General features: G+C 33.4%; 2 protein-coding genes across 6 annotated transcripts; both read left to right on the plus strand.

Annotated features, from left to right (window-relative positions):
• Positions 1-2214: 2214 nt before the first annotated feature.
• LOC148905621 (uncharacterized) lies at positions 2215-8275 on the plus strand. Of its 3 annotated transcripts, none has more exons than XM_089039636.1 (9): positions 2216-2333; positions 2820-3209; positions 3703-4086; positions 4222-4500; positions 5112-5390; positions 5676-5741; positions 6021-6125; positions 6295-6342; positions 7501-8275. In XM_089039636.1, exons 1-9 carry the CDS (start codon positions 2279-2281, stop codon positions 7557-7559), a joined length of 1665 nt encoding a protein of 554 aa, XP_088895762.1. In that variant the 5' UTR covers positions 2216-2278; the 3' UTR covers positions 7560-8275. The 3 variants fall into 3 exon arrangements, with proteins under 3 accessions (XP_088895763.1, XP_088895762.1, XP_088895765.1); XM_089039639.1 differs by having other exon boundaries at positions 2222-2333; positions 2952-3209; XM_089039637.1 differs by lacking the exon at positions 6295-6342 and having other exon boundaries at positions 2215-2333.
• A 136-nt stretch (positions 8276-8411) lies between these two features.
• LOC148905622 (uncharacterized) lies at positions 8412-13580 on the plus strand. 3 transcript variants are annotated; one of them, XM_089039642.1, is made up of 7 exons: positions 8412-8616; positions 9181-9261; positions 9479-9934; positions 10194-10472; positions 12338-12433; positions 13151-13195; positions 13317-13580. In XM_089039642.1, exons 3-7 carry the CDS (start codon positions 9643-9645, stop codon positions 13448-13450), a joined length of 846 nt encoding a protein of 281 aa, XP_088895768.1. In that variant the 5' UTR covers positions 8412-8616; positions 9181-9261; positions 9479-9642; the 3' UTR covers positions 13451-13580. The 3 variants fall into 3 exon arrangements, with proteins under 3 accessions (XP_088895768.1, XP_088895766.1, XP_088895767.1); XM_089039640.1 differs by having other exon boundaries at positions 8419-8616; positions 13094-13195; XM_089039641.1 differs by lacking the exon at positions 9181-9261 and having other exon boundaries at positions 8419-8616; positions 13094-13195.
• The last annotated feature ends 1117 nt before the right edge of the window (positions 13581-14697 follow it).

The following is a 14697-nucleotide window of genomic DNA, read 5'->3' on the forward strand; positions in this document are numbered from 1 at the left end:
ACCTATTTTATAACAATGTTATCAAAGTTGCAATTTTTCCTTACTCAATGTATAAGAACTCTGCCGTCTATTGTCTAGGACACGATGAGACCCCATGGACGTACTTTGAAACTAATCTATTCATGAAATCACGAAGAGCGGTTTCGTAGCCATCTTAAATAAATTAAAAATACATGTTGAAAACAGAAAGCTTTCATCACCGAAGTGTTTTCAGAAGGTCCGCGTCTGCAGGCCAAACAAGGGGCGATCTAGGGGGGGGTTTTGGGGGTTTGCAACCCTCCTATGAGAGCCATCGTGATTTATTATTATATTATTTTTTTTTTTTCATGACAACACCAACAGCATCGCGAGTTTTATTAAAACAGGGGTGCCGAACACATTTCGCTCGCTTTCTTTTCCTATACGCCGGGTGTGGTACCTGAAACGCAACCATGGTCGCCTGCAGGAAATACTCGTCTCCCTAACCTTTTGGTCTGCTATATCTCTTTACCACCTCAATCAATGCTACAACCCCCCCCCCCCCCCCCCCCTTTGAAAAAATCCTGGATCCGCCCCTGCAAACATTTGTAGCCAGGCCTCTCAGCATGATTCCTTCGCCCAAATAATATGCTTTGTTTTCAAATGCCAGCCAACCACACACCCCACCTCCCCCCCCAATTTTCAATATTTTACGGCGGTCCCTGTCGCTCATGTATTATCACACTACTGATCACTATGAGTATGTATGATAAAGCTAATGTTGTATAACAAACATTTTTATTAGATATCTCAATTTAGACTTTATTCACGGAGGGAGAGGGGGTTGTGGGGAATACACCAGGGCAAAACCTATTACGGTGGGAATTCCATAGGGTTACCATATGATATTCCAATGCCGGCTAGAGTGAAAACTCGAAGATTACTGACATTGACAGACACGAATATAGGAACGGTGGTGCCGCTTGAGGACTAGAAAAGCAGTTTGAGTACAGGAATAAGTTATATTAAAAAGAATAGCGAGCAAAAGCTAACATTAGAAGTTGACAGGATTTTTTTTTTTTTTTTTTTTTTTTCTTCTTTTTTCTAGTTATGAAAATAAAATTCAAAAAAAAAAAACAAAAAAAAAAACCAAAACGAAAAAAAAAAACAAAAAAAAAAAAAAACAAAAAAAAAAAACAAAAAAAAAACAAAGGTAAAAAAGCTTGAGTAAGTATATTTTTTAGGTCACCCATCCAGGTACTAACCCTCCATAAACCGTCTTGACCCCGTATCTTTAATGCTCAAGTTTTTTCCACTGGGCCACGGATATTCGGAATTAGCACAACAATAGCCGTGAAAACAATGCACCGAATAGACTAGACTTTTTAACATCAAATTTTCAACACCGATTCCGTGCGTTGCAGAGATGCAAGGGATTAGCCGATATGGTCTGGGGGCCGGCTGGTCTCTCCCCTGATGCTTCGGCTAGAACATTTTCTTGCGTAATTCGTACACCCAAGGGCAGAAGGATTCAATCGCCGTCAGGTCCGAAGTCCATACGACGCCTCAGCTCTGCGGATGTCTAGGGGGTATGGCAAAGTCGAATCGATTATTATTTTGTATTTTGTATTTTTCTTTCTTTCTTTCTTTCCTTTTTTTTCTTCTTGCAAATTAGCTTAGTTCTGATATATTTTTTTATTATTTTTTATTAGTACTATTAATTTATTTTATTTCATTTTACTTTTCACTTTCAAAACTTCCTTGGATCATATCCTTACAATCAAAAATCTCTTTACTGAAAGAGTGACTACTTGATTTAATTCTTATATAAAAAAAGGAAGATGGAAAATATCTGCGTCAAAGTTTGCATTGACTATAACTATTAGGTTGCTTAATTAATGTCCAAAATATTCAATTCTGTATTTGATAATAGGTTGTTCTCATTGTTTCATTTCTATTTACTCTATGCCATCCGGTTCCAGTCTCATGTTAATACTTCATAGTCTTGCTCTAATATGTCAGCTAAACCCGTTATGACAAATACTGTTAAAAGTGAAAGACGCTGTAATGCTAAAAGACAATTGAATCCTTGAAGGGGGAATTTTGGCTACAAATGGTTGACGAAACTGAAACATAAGATTAATGTTTCTATATTGGACATGGAAAATATCGTGTTGCCGCATTACACAGGCCAAAACAAATAAAAAATATTTTGAGCTTCGAAAGTGGGTAAAAAACTATGTTTCGTAATGTTACTTATTGCCCTTTCACGTATGACTCTCTTGGGAAAAGATGTGTGGACTGTTGACATTGCATAGGTATGCAGATAACTGTGTTTCCAGTATTTCTTTTTTTCGCCTCGATCCATCATGTCGGTAAGTATGCACTTTATTTTCGATCCAAACGTATATATTATATAGATTGTATGCTTTACCATTGTTTATCGATAATCTATATTGTCATTTATGAGAATGAGTCCGATCCAAATAGCCTATGTTATGGTCTTCTAGAAAGTGATACGGGATAAAAAACGCAACCTATTTAGTGTAGAATACCGTAGAAAAATAAAAGGATCTCAAACAACACAGATTAAAAGTAATGATCTTTTTAATGAATTTGGAGATACTGGAGCTCCTAATAACAGTGATCATCAAACAATGAACCAATTGTGAATCGCCTAAATAAACATGAAATGGCATGAAAGGACATGAGTGTTAGAGTGATGTAGACAAAAAAAAAAAAAAAAACTGACATACTTGACAATTTCGAAAATAATTAAATTTGATAATTTGAAATTAAGCAAATGACTGGATCTCCCAAAAAAGCTTGTTAAAAGTTAGTTTGTTATTTCTCTGTCGCAGTTGCGAACGCCCGGCTTACACAAACTCCACCTGGAAGATCATACGCAGTCGTCGGAAATACAGTAAAATTCAATTGGAATTACACAATTGTTAACAAAGAAGTTGACTTTGGACATTATGTCTCATCTCCAGTCTGGTATTATTATAACCCTGATGGACGTACTAAGTCAGTCATAGCAGTTGACGATGGGCTGCGTGGTTGGAAGTGGACGATAAGTCGACGAACGTGTCCACCAAGGCTGTTGTACCCTACAGTTCGCGTTAGCAAAGAGTCAGTTGCTACTTTGGTCATTTCTAACGTCACCAAGAATGACAGTGGATGGTATGAAATATCTTTGGTGCTAAGAATATCCCCTTCAATCACCAACAAAGTGGAACTTATAGTTATTGGTAAGTATAGATCATTTTTTAGTCCGGCTGTCTATTATTGATGTAACCGTAGGTAGCTGTCATCATATGTTTGTGGATCTGTTTTTCGGTTCTCTCCTGTCCTTCGAGGGTTTTTCTCGTCTAGTTCTCGAGAATCTATAAATACCTATTGGAATAATTTACTAAACCGTTGCCTGAATTAGATCAGGTCTGCACTGAAAGTCTTCTATTAGCCAATGCGTATAGGCCCCTAATAAAACAAGGAGTAGATATTTCTCCCTCATGACATCGGCTAATGTACTCAGTCACTGTCACTTCGTTTTTTTTTTTGTTTTTTTTTTGTTTTAATCCTTTTTTTATTTTTATTTTGCCAATTATTTTGCCAATTATTTATTTTATATTCACTCAACACAGTGAGAGATAACTAGTCTTGAAACCAACTTTAAGAATTTTCTCATCATCCGTCTTTATCTTTACTTATAGAATACTAATATAGGTTGTGTTTTTTTTTCAGGAAAATATAATCGTTTTACAAAAGTACCACCAAGTCTTTTGTTCGTGGCAAAAGGTAAAACAGCGCGTTTTGAGTGGAATTACAGTTATGATAACAGAAACATCGAGTTCCAGGAAGACTCACCCGTATGGGGGTACATCAACCAAGACAACCAATGGACAACCATAGCATTAGGAAAAAAGAGCCAGGGTCAGGGCTGGGAAGTGGCTCTAAATACTACTACATGTCCTGCAAGGCTTTTAAACCCTAATCGCGTCCATGTTGAACCATTGGCTACTTTGGTCATTCGTAACGTAATTATAGCCGACAATGGTACCTATGGATGTAGCTTAAAATTAAAATGGGGCCCTCCAGTTACTAATACGGTGCAACTTATTGTAACGAGTAAGTGTTCCTCCAATTTCCTTTCCATAAAGTAGCTAGTCATTATATCGTACCTATGTTATAAATATTATTCAAAAATGTATAATTTGTCTTGTTGAAACTAATTACCACTTTGCTTCTAAAATAACTTTTCAGACTATCCAGAAATCACTTTTCCAATTACATTGTCATCGATGATAATACAAGAAGGATCCCAATTGGATATTCCTTGTTTGTCACGTGGTTTGCCAACGCCTAATGTCACGTGGTTAAGAGTAACAAGAAATAGTAAATCCTTCATGAGGAAAGGAATAGGAAACGCCACGCTGAGAATCCAAGGGATTAAAAGGAATCAAAGTGGGATTTACGAATGTTATGCCACCAATAATCCTAATGAGGTCCCAGTATTGACAAAGATTGACATTATTGTAGTGTGTAAGTGTGTAAGATATATGTGAAGTTTGGAGGAGATCATGAGATTATGAATTTTGAATTATATTATTGTATATGAATTAAACATAATTCTTTTTTATACGATCATGGTACAATTCTTGTGTTTATTCAGTTTGAGGGAGTAAAGTTAGAAAAAAAGTTGTTCTTTATATTTTTTGCATACCCATGCATTATCATAGTATCATAACTTGACTTAACTTGATAAGATTTAACAAAATCCATCAGTAATATTAAGCTCTTCGAGCGTCCTAAAATTATAGTCAAATTTACTCCTAACGAATAAAAAAAAAAAACATCGTAAATCAAGTAATGATATACATATTTTTAATATTCCAAAAACGAAGCATTCTATGTCTGCTTACTGTCAAGACATATCAAGCTTTACTCTATATGTTAGTGTCGAAGTTGGAGTAGAGAAAGTTCACTCCATATATGGTATGATCAATTCCATGTTTGGATTGTGCGGAAAAGCGGCAAACAAAAATAATAAAATAAACTCCAGTTTTGAGTTGACTTCCTTTTAACTCCTTGAAATAATTGGTATATCTTAATTTGACCAGCATGACTTTAACAACATTCTTTCAATCTTGCAGATAAACCAGTAATTGATAACCGTTTGTCATCTGGGAATAACGTATCTTCTATTTTGGGTGACACAATTCATTTACGCTGTACTGCAAGAGGTGTCCCTCTGCCTAACATCACGTGGTATACAGCAGACGGTAAAATATTTTCAACTGGGAAAACGTCGTATCCAGGTGGAAGCGAGCTAGTACTGACAACCACGCGTAAACAAGATTATGGGATGTATAGATGTCGCGCTGAGAATACTGTTGGAGTTGCATTGCATAATATTACAGTGATGCAAATATGTAAATATTGATGAATTGTTTATCTTTTACGCTTGCATTAAAACATATTAGAAAAATTTTGAATTTAATTGGCAACAAAAAAATATTATCATCAGAAGCAACATCACCTTTAACATCGCCTTAACCATCCCCTTGATCGTCATCGTCACCATTATCATCATCATTTTCACCAACATATAATTATCAACCCCATTATCATCCTCATTCATCAACATCATTAACATTTCAAAATTTCAAAATTATTTGTGTTTTTCGTTTTGTTTTGCTTTGTTTGGTTAATAACAGGTCAATGCATTGGAAATTATCAGAAATACAAGAGATCCTTGGGCAGCAGCAGTAGCATCATTAACGGTATGCAGTTGACTTTCATTTATTATTTAAACTTAATTTGGTTTTCTTTCATTATACTCTTAAGCGAACAGGAAAAAAAAAAAATTAAAAAAAGAAAGAAAGAAAACGAAGCCGAAAATAGGATGCGGATGGAGAAAAAGAAGTTTAATCACTTGAAAGATTAGAGAACCATCTCAAAAGAGAAGGAAGCCAAGAATATAAATTATAATACATTTTGCAAGTTCGCTGGCCTGTATTTATTCATTTATTAACCTTTTTTTTTTTTTTTTTTCTTTGCAGAACCGGTTATTTTCGTCATCTGGCTGACCGTAATACTTGTTTCAGGGATTGTAAACAGTCTTCTTCTTATCTATATTAAATTTGGAAAACACCAAAAGTGCAAAGGTAGGTCATACTAGGAGACGGGGGGGGGGGGGGGGGGGGGGGTGGGGAAAGGGAGGGACCGAAAATAGAACTTTCGTAGGTTCGATTAGCATTTTGCTGTGTTTACCGGCTCAGTTTCCGGACTTCATAATTGTTAACTTAATTTTAATTCATTATTCCCATGTAACAGGAGTCCCGAGAAACGAAATTCACTGTCAAAATAAACGCCTTCAGCGAGGTAAAGTTTAAGAAATATCTCTGTCTAGCATATTTTACATCAATGCAAAATATATAATGGACCTATCAATAATGATTATGATTATAATTATAATAATGATAACGATTATGATGATGATAAGTGAAAAATAGTTAATACTAATTATAACAATGTATAACCATAAATATAAATAATACAGTAATAATTAGGAATTAATGCTAATACTAATTACAATTTAACGCAATATCATAATCATAATTTATATTAATCGATGATAATTACAATCAATTAAAAAAGTATTTATCAATAATAAATTATCATTAATGATTGTAATTATTCGATAATAATATAATTAATATTTGTAACATGATTAACATTTATAATGTGATTAATGATTAACATTTATAATGTGATTAATATTTATAATGTGATTAATATTTATAATATTTATAATATTTTTTATATAATTAATATTTTTATTATAATTTTTATTATAATATTTTTGATATAATAATAATCAATGATCATATAATAAATATATTTATTTACAAATATTAATAATAATATTAACTCTTTTAAATAACAACAATATTAAAAGTAATATAATAATACTAAAAAAAGAGATTATGAATATAAAATAACAAATGTATGTACAAATTACATATTTAGCGATGAAAACATATTTGTAAAATAAATTTATAGCTCAAAACACGAGTCCAGCTCTTCACACTGATATAATATTATATTAAAACCATACATTTATTATTTAATTCTAAATAATTCTAAATTACGGCTACATTGGCGTTAAGGTTAAGTTCATTAATAATCAATGATTATTAAGAATAATAATAACAATTTTTATTATTAATTATACAGCTTCTCATTAATCCCATATAGGTAATTGTCCAATTATTTTCTTAATTGGACAGGTCTTGTTGATATGGGATTAATTAGGCAGCTATATAATTAATAGGTAATGGGATTTCATGCTCCCCAATCAAGAAATAATTAGACTCGAAAAATTCCTCTGACTGCCAAATTGGACTCGGCCTCATCCAATTTTGTCAGTCCTCGGAATTTTCCTCGTCCAATTATTTCTTAATTGGACAGCATGGAGTCCTATTACATATACTAATTATTCTATCCTTTTTTAACGAATAATGGTCTTTTTCCAAGCAGAACCATATTCCACCGAGAGGAACAGAAGACAATGCTTTAACCATTCCAACAAATTGTGACGTCATATCGAAAAGAAGAGCATCTAGACTCCATATGAAACAATGAATCTGCTGTATGCTCATGCTTCTTCACATGACAGTGCAAGGCTAAATGTGCCACATACGGCAAATCGTTGGTTGTTAAAAGAAAACTTGATTGCAAGCGGCAGCCATTAGTAAGAATTAAACATTATCAGGAACTTAGTTGTTCCTATTCAAGTGGATCCCCAATATGAGATTTTGAACCCAGTAAATCGCGAACAACTTTCATGTAATTTTTTACAAACACTGCACGGCTTAGGCAAGGAAAACTAACAAAATCTTCATTAGTTAAGCCAACTTCGTATAGCAGATTACGGAAAGATTCATAAGGATCCAGAATCCACATGGCAAACTTTAACTAGAATAATGAAAAAAATTAAGAAACAATTGAACCGTGAAAATAAAGGGGGAAAATGTTTGTGCTTGTAAAATATTGCTATTTTGTTTAGGCTGAAACATCAAGAAAGTTATTGTCGTTTGGTTTGGGAAGGAACAATAATTATTTTACAAGCCCATTCTTATTCTTGCTATTTCTTAGTGTTTATATTGCTTTAGTTATATTAGGCTAGAATCTAATTATTTTTTTCTGGTTATTCATATATAATTGACTTATGCTAAATTACTTGACTTGTACTTCAAATTGAACTAATTATTCTATGAAATATGAATCAACGAATAAATACATTTTTTTTAAATAGTGTATCATGAATATTGTTAATGTTTTTACATGTCATTAGCTATTTGTATGTTTGTATATATGCATACATATATAAAATATGCACCAGGAAACATACCATGGTTATTAAAAGACTGGAAGGGATGAAAATACTCTTTTACAGATTGAAATCTGGTTACCTAAGAGAAGCTTCGTTTTCATTTCTCACGTGACCCCTTCCCGAAAGGCCATGCCTTACGATCATTGAAGGAAACTTTTGTGTCTTGCTCACAAATACTCACAGGATTTGTCGTAAAACAAGTAGTTAAAATCACTGTGGAACTCTAGATTTAGCGACATACAAGTTCACCAGCCCCAACGGTAAGGAAAATAATCAGTTTTAGATATAGCTTTTACTACAGTGATGTGATGAAAACGAAAGCATTTTAAAGAAGGTTGTTACTTCCGCTTTCAATTCAAATGTTCAGAGAGAGTCTACAAGGAATACAAAAGCTTACTAGTATATTTTCAAACACAATGGATCATAACTGCATACTTTGCTTACGTTTAGCCTTAAAAGCATGATATTTGAATATCCATGTTTGTTATTCTTGTGTAATAATGGCTGTTAAATCAGCTTTTAGATGAGAATGATTATATATATGTTAGGACTACTTTTAACTGACTTATAATGAACAATGTTATTATAGTATAGATTTTATTAAGAATATAATTCCTCACGATTAGAATTGTATCGATAGCTAAAGCGACCCATAAATCAAATTGGTATTAACTATGGCTTTCAAATTTCAGTCAGCCAAACAACCTGTCTACAACTGTTTATGTTTATTTTTTCGCAGTATTCATACTCTATTAACCACCAAAATATCTTTAAAGCTAAAAATGAAATATAATAACCAAAGTCAGATTTTCGATACATTTCAGATACGGTTAGGTATCCTTCAAAGCCTTATCATTTGAATCCTTTTGGCCATAAATTACATTTTGATACATCAAAATGTGAAAGTAAGTATTCAATTATATCATAATATTATTTAATAGCAGAAGGTGAAGTGAATATGGGTGAATGTCGACGTGAAATTAATAGAATATTCACCATATCCAACATGTTATCAAAAATTTTTTTAAAAAAAATTTCCCCTTAAGATATTAACCTTGAGTTTTAAAAACATTTAAATTACTGAGCGAATCATTTTTATTTGTATTTTTTTAATCATTTCAGCGTCTGACCCTACATGTAACTTCTGAAGAGTACTGACGACAAGGTCATTTTCATAAAGTCTGCTTGCATTCATTTTAGAAAAATAGTTAGAGAACCGTTGACAAATGATACTGACTATTACAGTCAAAATAAGCTAGACTCTTTTTTTTTTTTGACTGCTAAAAATGGAGGGAAAAGAAAAAGATTTAATGAGAAAGATGCATGTCAAGCTAGTTCGAGAACTCGACACAACAGGTTTGCTTTTGAGTCATCTCTTTCAAGATAATGTATTATCTGAGGAAGATGTCGAGAAAATAAAAGCAAAGAAAACTTCAAAGAAGAGAGCTGAAAAACTGCTTAAGACACTCAAGAAAAGAAGACGTGGCCTTAAGATGTTAATTAAAGCATTAATTCTTTCAAAGATCCAGGATTTTCTGGGATTCGAAATTCTGGAAAAGGTTACTTGGAGCGAGGAAGGTAAGACTATTGCTATTGATTAATTAATAATAAAAGGATGATGATGATGATAATGTTGATGATGATGATTTAAGCAATTCTGGTCTGTTTGAAGGATAGTGCAATACTGTTACAAATCTTTCATTCTTTCTTTATACAGCCACTTGTCCTTGATTTCAAATTCGCATAATTAATAACCTTTTAATGACTTTTTTAATCACAATGTATTATCCAATCATTATTTATCATTTAAAATAAGTTACAATTTTTCCTTTTTTAGAGAAGGAAACATTTCTAGAGGAATTAGATGGCGATTTAGATGAGCAACAAAAAGTGGAGGCTGAACTGGTAGAGGCAAAACGTGAAATACAGCAGCTAAAATTAAAATGTGCAGAATATGAAAGGGAGTTAAACGAGAAAGATGAACACCTGCGAAGGTCTGTATCATCTCAACAAGCCCACCGCTTCAATGTTTTTCGAAAATTCTTCAGGCAAGCGAAGAAAAAGCAAGATAAAGCGGTTAGTTCTGAGGATTTCCCTTCTCTGCCACCTAGAAATGGTAAGTTGTACATGTTATACCTCCATATGGCGAAATACTTAAAAAATTTCCGATGGTTTTGCGGGGTATGTCCTTTTATTTACCATGAAATGACGTTAACAGGTGGTTGGAATGTTATGTGCTCTCGAGGCGTAGCCTATAACCTAGCGGGTGGACATTAATCGAAAGCAAGATAGTAAATTTCAATTATTAAGAGAATTATTATTATTATTTCAAATGGGTCAAGATGAAGCAGCTAATAGCCATTTGCTCACCTCTAGGTAGTTAATAAGCTTAATAATATCTTAAGAGGTTTACTGTTTAAACATATAATTAGCTTGTTAAATCCTTTCAAGTGTAATTGATAATGACATCGGAAGATGTCGAAACGTCATCAATTAGCATAGAAAATTACACGATCTCGAAATTTTAAAGTTTTCAAAATTGGATCGACGAATTTAACTTTCAGGCGATTCCAATTTGAGAACTTTCAAAACATCACGAGTATAAAATATAAACCTCAGGGCCCGGTTTACGAAGGGTGGATAGCGCTATCCGATGGATAAATCTTATCCAGTGGATGAATTTATTGGATAGCAGCATCGACTTATCCACTGGATAAGGACTTATCCATCGGATAGGGCTATCCACCCTTTCCTTCAACCGGGCCCTGCTGTTTGATTTGGAGAAAACAAATATTTTGGCTTTTTTTAAATAAGTAGTTTGTTTCGGTTTGTCTTTTATGAGCAATTTTTGCCTTAAAACCTTGTTCACTGAGGTTATTTTATTTCATTGAAGGGTCTGTTGTAATCTTTCTGAAATTGTTTTAGCCGAGACTTCAAAAGATTTTGCAATCATTGTAAGTTGTTTTCGTTAGGTATGTCCACTGGATAAGATTTATTCGTCGAATAGCACTATCCACCCTTCGTACAACCGGGCCCAGGGCAAGTAACGCTAATTAGCATATTTATCGTTTGCATGTAAACTACGGCGCAAAAAAAAAAAGTATTAATAGTTATTATGTATACTTGAGTACACATTTTGAAAATTGGAAGCCCATATCAGTGATATGTTCACAGGTAACCCAAACAATGCATATGTAATGTCTTATGCATGTTTTGGTAGTGTATTAATTGGCTGAAAAAATACTGCAACTCTACACGCTACACCTTTCGAAATAGGGCCTAAATATGGCAAAATTGATGTAAAATTCAGCAGCTTAAGAGTTGTAAAAGCAATTGCATTTCATTTTGAAACTTCATGAAGGAGAAGCAAGGGGAAGGGGTCCTGGGCTCCTGACAGTCCCCTAGTCCTCAAACGTAAGATAGATATATTATAAAGAATCTGTAATATTCCCGCGTTAAACTGAAAGTCATGACTACTGACACTATGTAGGTCTATAAATTGAAAGTCACATGTATATCAATATTAACACAAATTGAAAATTCTATATGTAGTGTATGTATAGTATATAGTATGACATAAAATGACGTCACATGTTGAATATAGGTTTGGACCCCCAACCCCCTCCCACCTCATCCCCCAACCCCCCTCCTCCCCTCCCCCTGCCTTTGAGAAGAGAGAAAAAAGAAAAAATGAAAGCGACATCTTTTATCGAGAAACATTACCTCAAATTCAGCAATATTCCCTTAAAAGACAAAACCGCAAATGTCACTGGTTATTATTGCGAAACTTTTTGATTTGGACGAAAAGAAATCTAACAAAAACACAAGGAAAAAAAGTGATGAGATTTATTTATTATTTAGGGAAGTGGCAAATGATAAATTATTTCTATAAATAATACTAATTAGAAAGAAAGTTTCTTTAAAGTTTGAGAGGCTTTCTGCTAACAAAAAATAATTTTCATTGTTTGCGAATCTTCCAAGGATCAATGTGCTTCGTGTTACCCCCACCTGACTATTTTGGGGATCCATTTGAAGAAATGACGTCAAGTGTCCAATGTAGTACTAACTCAGCATCAGGTAAAAGATGATTCATCATCATTGCTTCTCCATCCTCATGATCATCATCTCCATGAGGATGATAATGATAATGCTGACAACGATGATGAGGATAATTATTACTATTATCATTATTATTATTATTATTATTATTACGCCTGTTGGTGGTTAAGTTCTTGAAGCGGAGTTAGCGTTATAAAAAAAAGAGTGAAAATATTGAGTGAATAAATTAAATAAAAAAGCTCATTAATAATTCATGAAGGAAACACAATAAAAATCATGACCGTTAGGAACTTTTAATCTGAATAGATTCGTATTCATTTGCATAAACTTTAACTTGGATTTTTTCTATCAAACTTGGTTCATTTCGTAAAGAATTCGGTACAATATGAGAGCTTACATCATGAGTTTTTTAAGCCGTTCAAAAAACTCGTAGATCGTGTTTTATCTGGTAAAAAAGCACTCGGCTACGCCTCGTGTTTTATACCCGATAAAACACTCCTGCTCGTTTATTAAACATTACATAATGAATACTTCATGTCAAAAACAAACAAACAAACAAACAAAAAAAGAAATAAAATAAAATAAAAGCGTTTATCGCGTACCAGCGATAACTCCGATCCCTCTAAAAAAATTAATATGTTGTTACTAATGTACTAATCTATTTCCTAATCTATTTAGGGTCAAGAATAGCCCGATATTCTGATTCAATTTGGGAAAATCAATTTGAATTTGTAGATTCTCGACGTTCAAGCACTAGACAAAGTACTAGCTCAGCACCAGGTAAAGGAACTGATTTTTATTATCATTTTTTTAAAATTAGTAACTTTTCAGCACAAGGACCATATGGTGATAGCAATCATGATAATGTTTTTTTTTTTTTTTTTGTATTGATATCTTTAAGTGCCAAGGGGAACAGAAGCCAAATCAAGAGCAGGTTCTCGCACTGGTTCGGTAGTTAGTTCAGCTAGTCTCAGAATTAGGAATACTTTTGGAAGTGTCAGGAGGAATCAACATACTCGTCTGATGGATAGTTAAATATATTCCAAGTGAGCATGGGTATGTTCAAAGTGTAGAAGAAGTGATCTTGTGTTTGAAACATAAGCGTGGAGACGGCGGCCATCTTTCCATGGGGCAAAACAAAAATAAATTAATATAACGTCAAAAAGATAGTGTTTCGTGTGTTTGTCTTTCTTTTATGGGTAAAGGTGGTCGATGTGCGGTCTTAATCCATATTGATTGTATTGAACTGTAATATCAATTGAGGCAATTTATAAATATCATTAATATACAACTTAGCTTTTTTTTTTTTGCTTTATTTCATAAACGTTTCTAATAGAAATTCTTTTCAATGTCTAAGCTGTTACCTCATCTTATCCTAATGACATATCATACCTATTCCACCACAATCCTTTTTAATATATATTTTCATATTCCAATGTCAAAAATCTAAAAAAAACTAACACAGTAATAGGCCATTTGCATTATGGCGTCATTTACTACCACTACCAGACTCCATTGCACACTGTCTTTTGTTCTGTTAATTAGCACCAATTGTCTCACTATTCCCATGAGAAACTACAAATTTGAATAAGAAAGAAAATTCACGAAGCATTTTGGTAGTGGTAGTAAAATGACGCCATAATGCAAATGGCCTATTAGCATGGCAAACATAGCTACTCAAAAGGATTCTGGAAGCGTAGGTTTAAATGCGTCATCATGCTGTAGATCTATAGAAAGATTTGTAACCCCTTTGTTGAAAAGACAAAGAACGTTTAAATGTTTAAAGTAGTTCGTGTTCAAATCGTTGAATTTGCTCATCGCCAAATATATTACTTATTATTATATGGCATCAATGTTTCGCGCGCTCTGATTGGCTGCTTACCGGGCAAGATTTTCTTGTAATGACCGGTCATTACGGAAATTGCTCTCGGCTTCATTCACGGCTCTTTTCAGTTGCGATCAAAAGCTACGAAACCAAACATTAAATCAACCGAAAACATAAACAAAATACATTTTTCTTTTCAATAACTGAAAAAAAATTATTGTATAGCTTAGAAATACTTCTCAGTGTACAATGAGCGACGAAGAGAGCCACAGCGAAAGCGAATTTTGTTACACTTACAGCCGAAAAAAGGCCATATAATAAATAACTTATTAACCTCGTTCGTTCGGTCATTACAGGGAAATCTCAGACCTCGGTCTTTTTTTATACGTACTGTCAAGACCTCGGTCTGAGATTTCCCTGTAATGACCTCACTCTCGGTTAATAAGTTGTATTTTAT

The sequence above is a fragment of the Actinia tenebrosa genome, unplaced genomic scaffold (genome assembly GCF_029948245.1).
Source record: "Actinia tenebrosa isolate PJP-AT-01 unplaced genomic scaffold, QUT_ActTen_1.0 PGA_scaffold7__59_contigs__length_16204524, whole genome shotgun sequence".
In the NCBI taxonomy this organism is placed as follows: Eukaryota; Metazoa; Cnidaria; class Anthozoa; order Actiniaria; family Actiniidae; genus Actinia; species Actinia tenebrosa.

Excerpts from the sequence above, each read along its gene's own strand:
- LOC148905621 (XM_089039636.1), top strand. The coding sequence starts at position 2,279 with ATGCAGATAACTGTGTTTCCAGTATTTCTTTTTTTCGCCTCGATCCAT. Across the intron at positions 2,334-2,819 it reads CGCCTCGATCCATCATGTCG|TTGCGAACGCCCGGCTTACA; the intron begins GTAAGTATGCAC and ends TCTCTGTCGCAG. Across the intron at positions 6,343-7,500 it reads AAATAAACGCCTTCAGCGAG|AACCATATTCCACCGAGAGG; the intron begins GTAAAGTTTAAG and ends TTTTCCAAGCAG.
- LOC148905622 (XM_089039640.1), top strand. The coding sequence starts at position 9,643 with ATGGAGGGAAAAGAAAAAGATTTAATGAGAAAGATGCATGTCAAGCTA. Across the intron at positions 10,473-12,337 it reads TTCTCTGCCACCTAGAAATG|GATCAATGTGCTTCGTGTTA; the intron begins GTAAGTTGTACA and ends GAATCTTCCAAG. Across the intron at positions 13,196-13,316 it reads AAGTACTAGCTCAGCACCAG|TGCCAAGGGGAACAGAAGCC; the intron begins GTAAAGGAACTG and ends GATATCTTTAAG.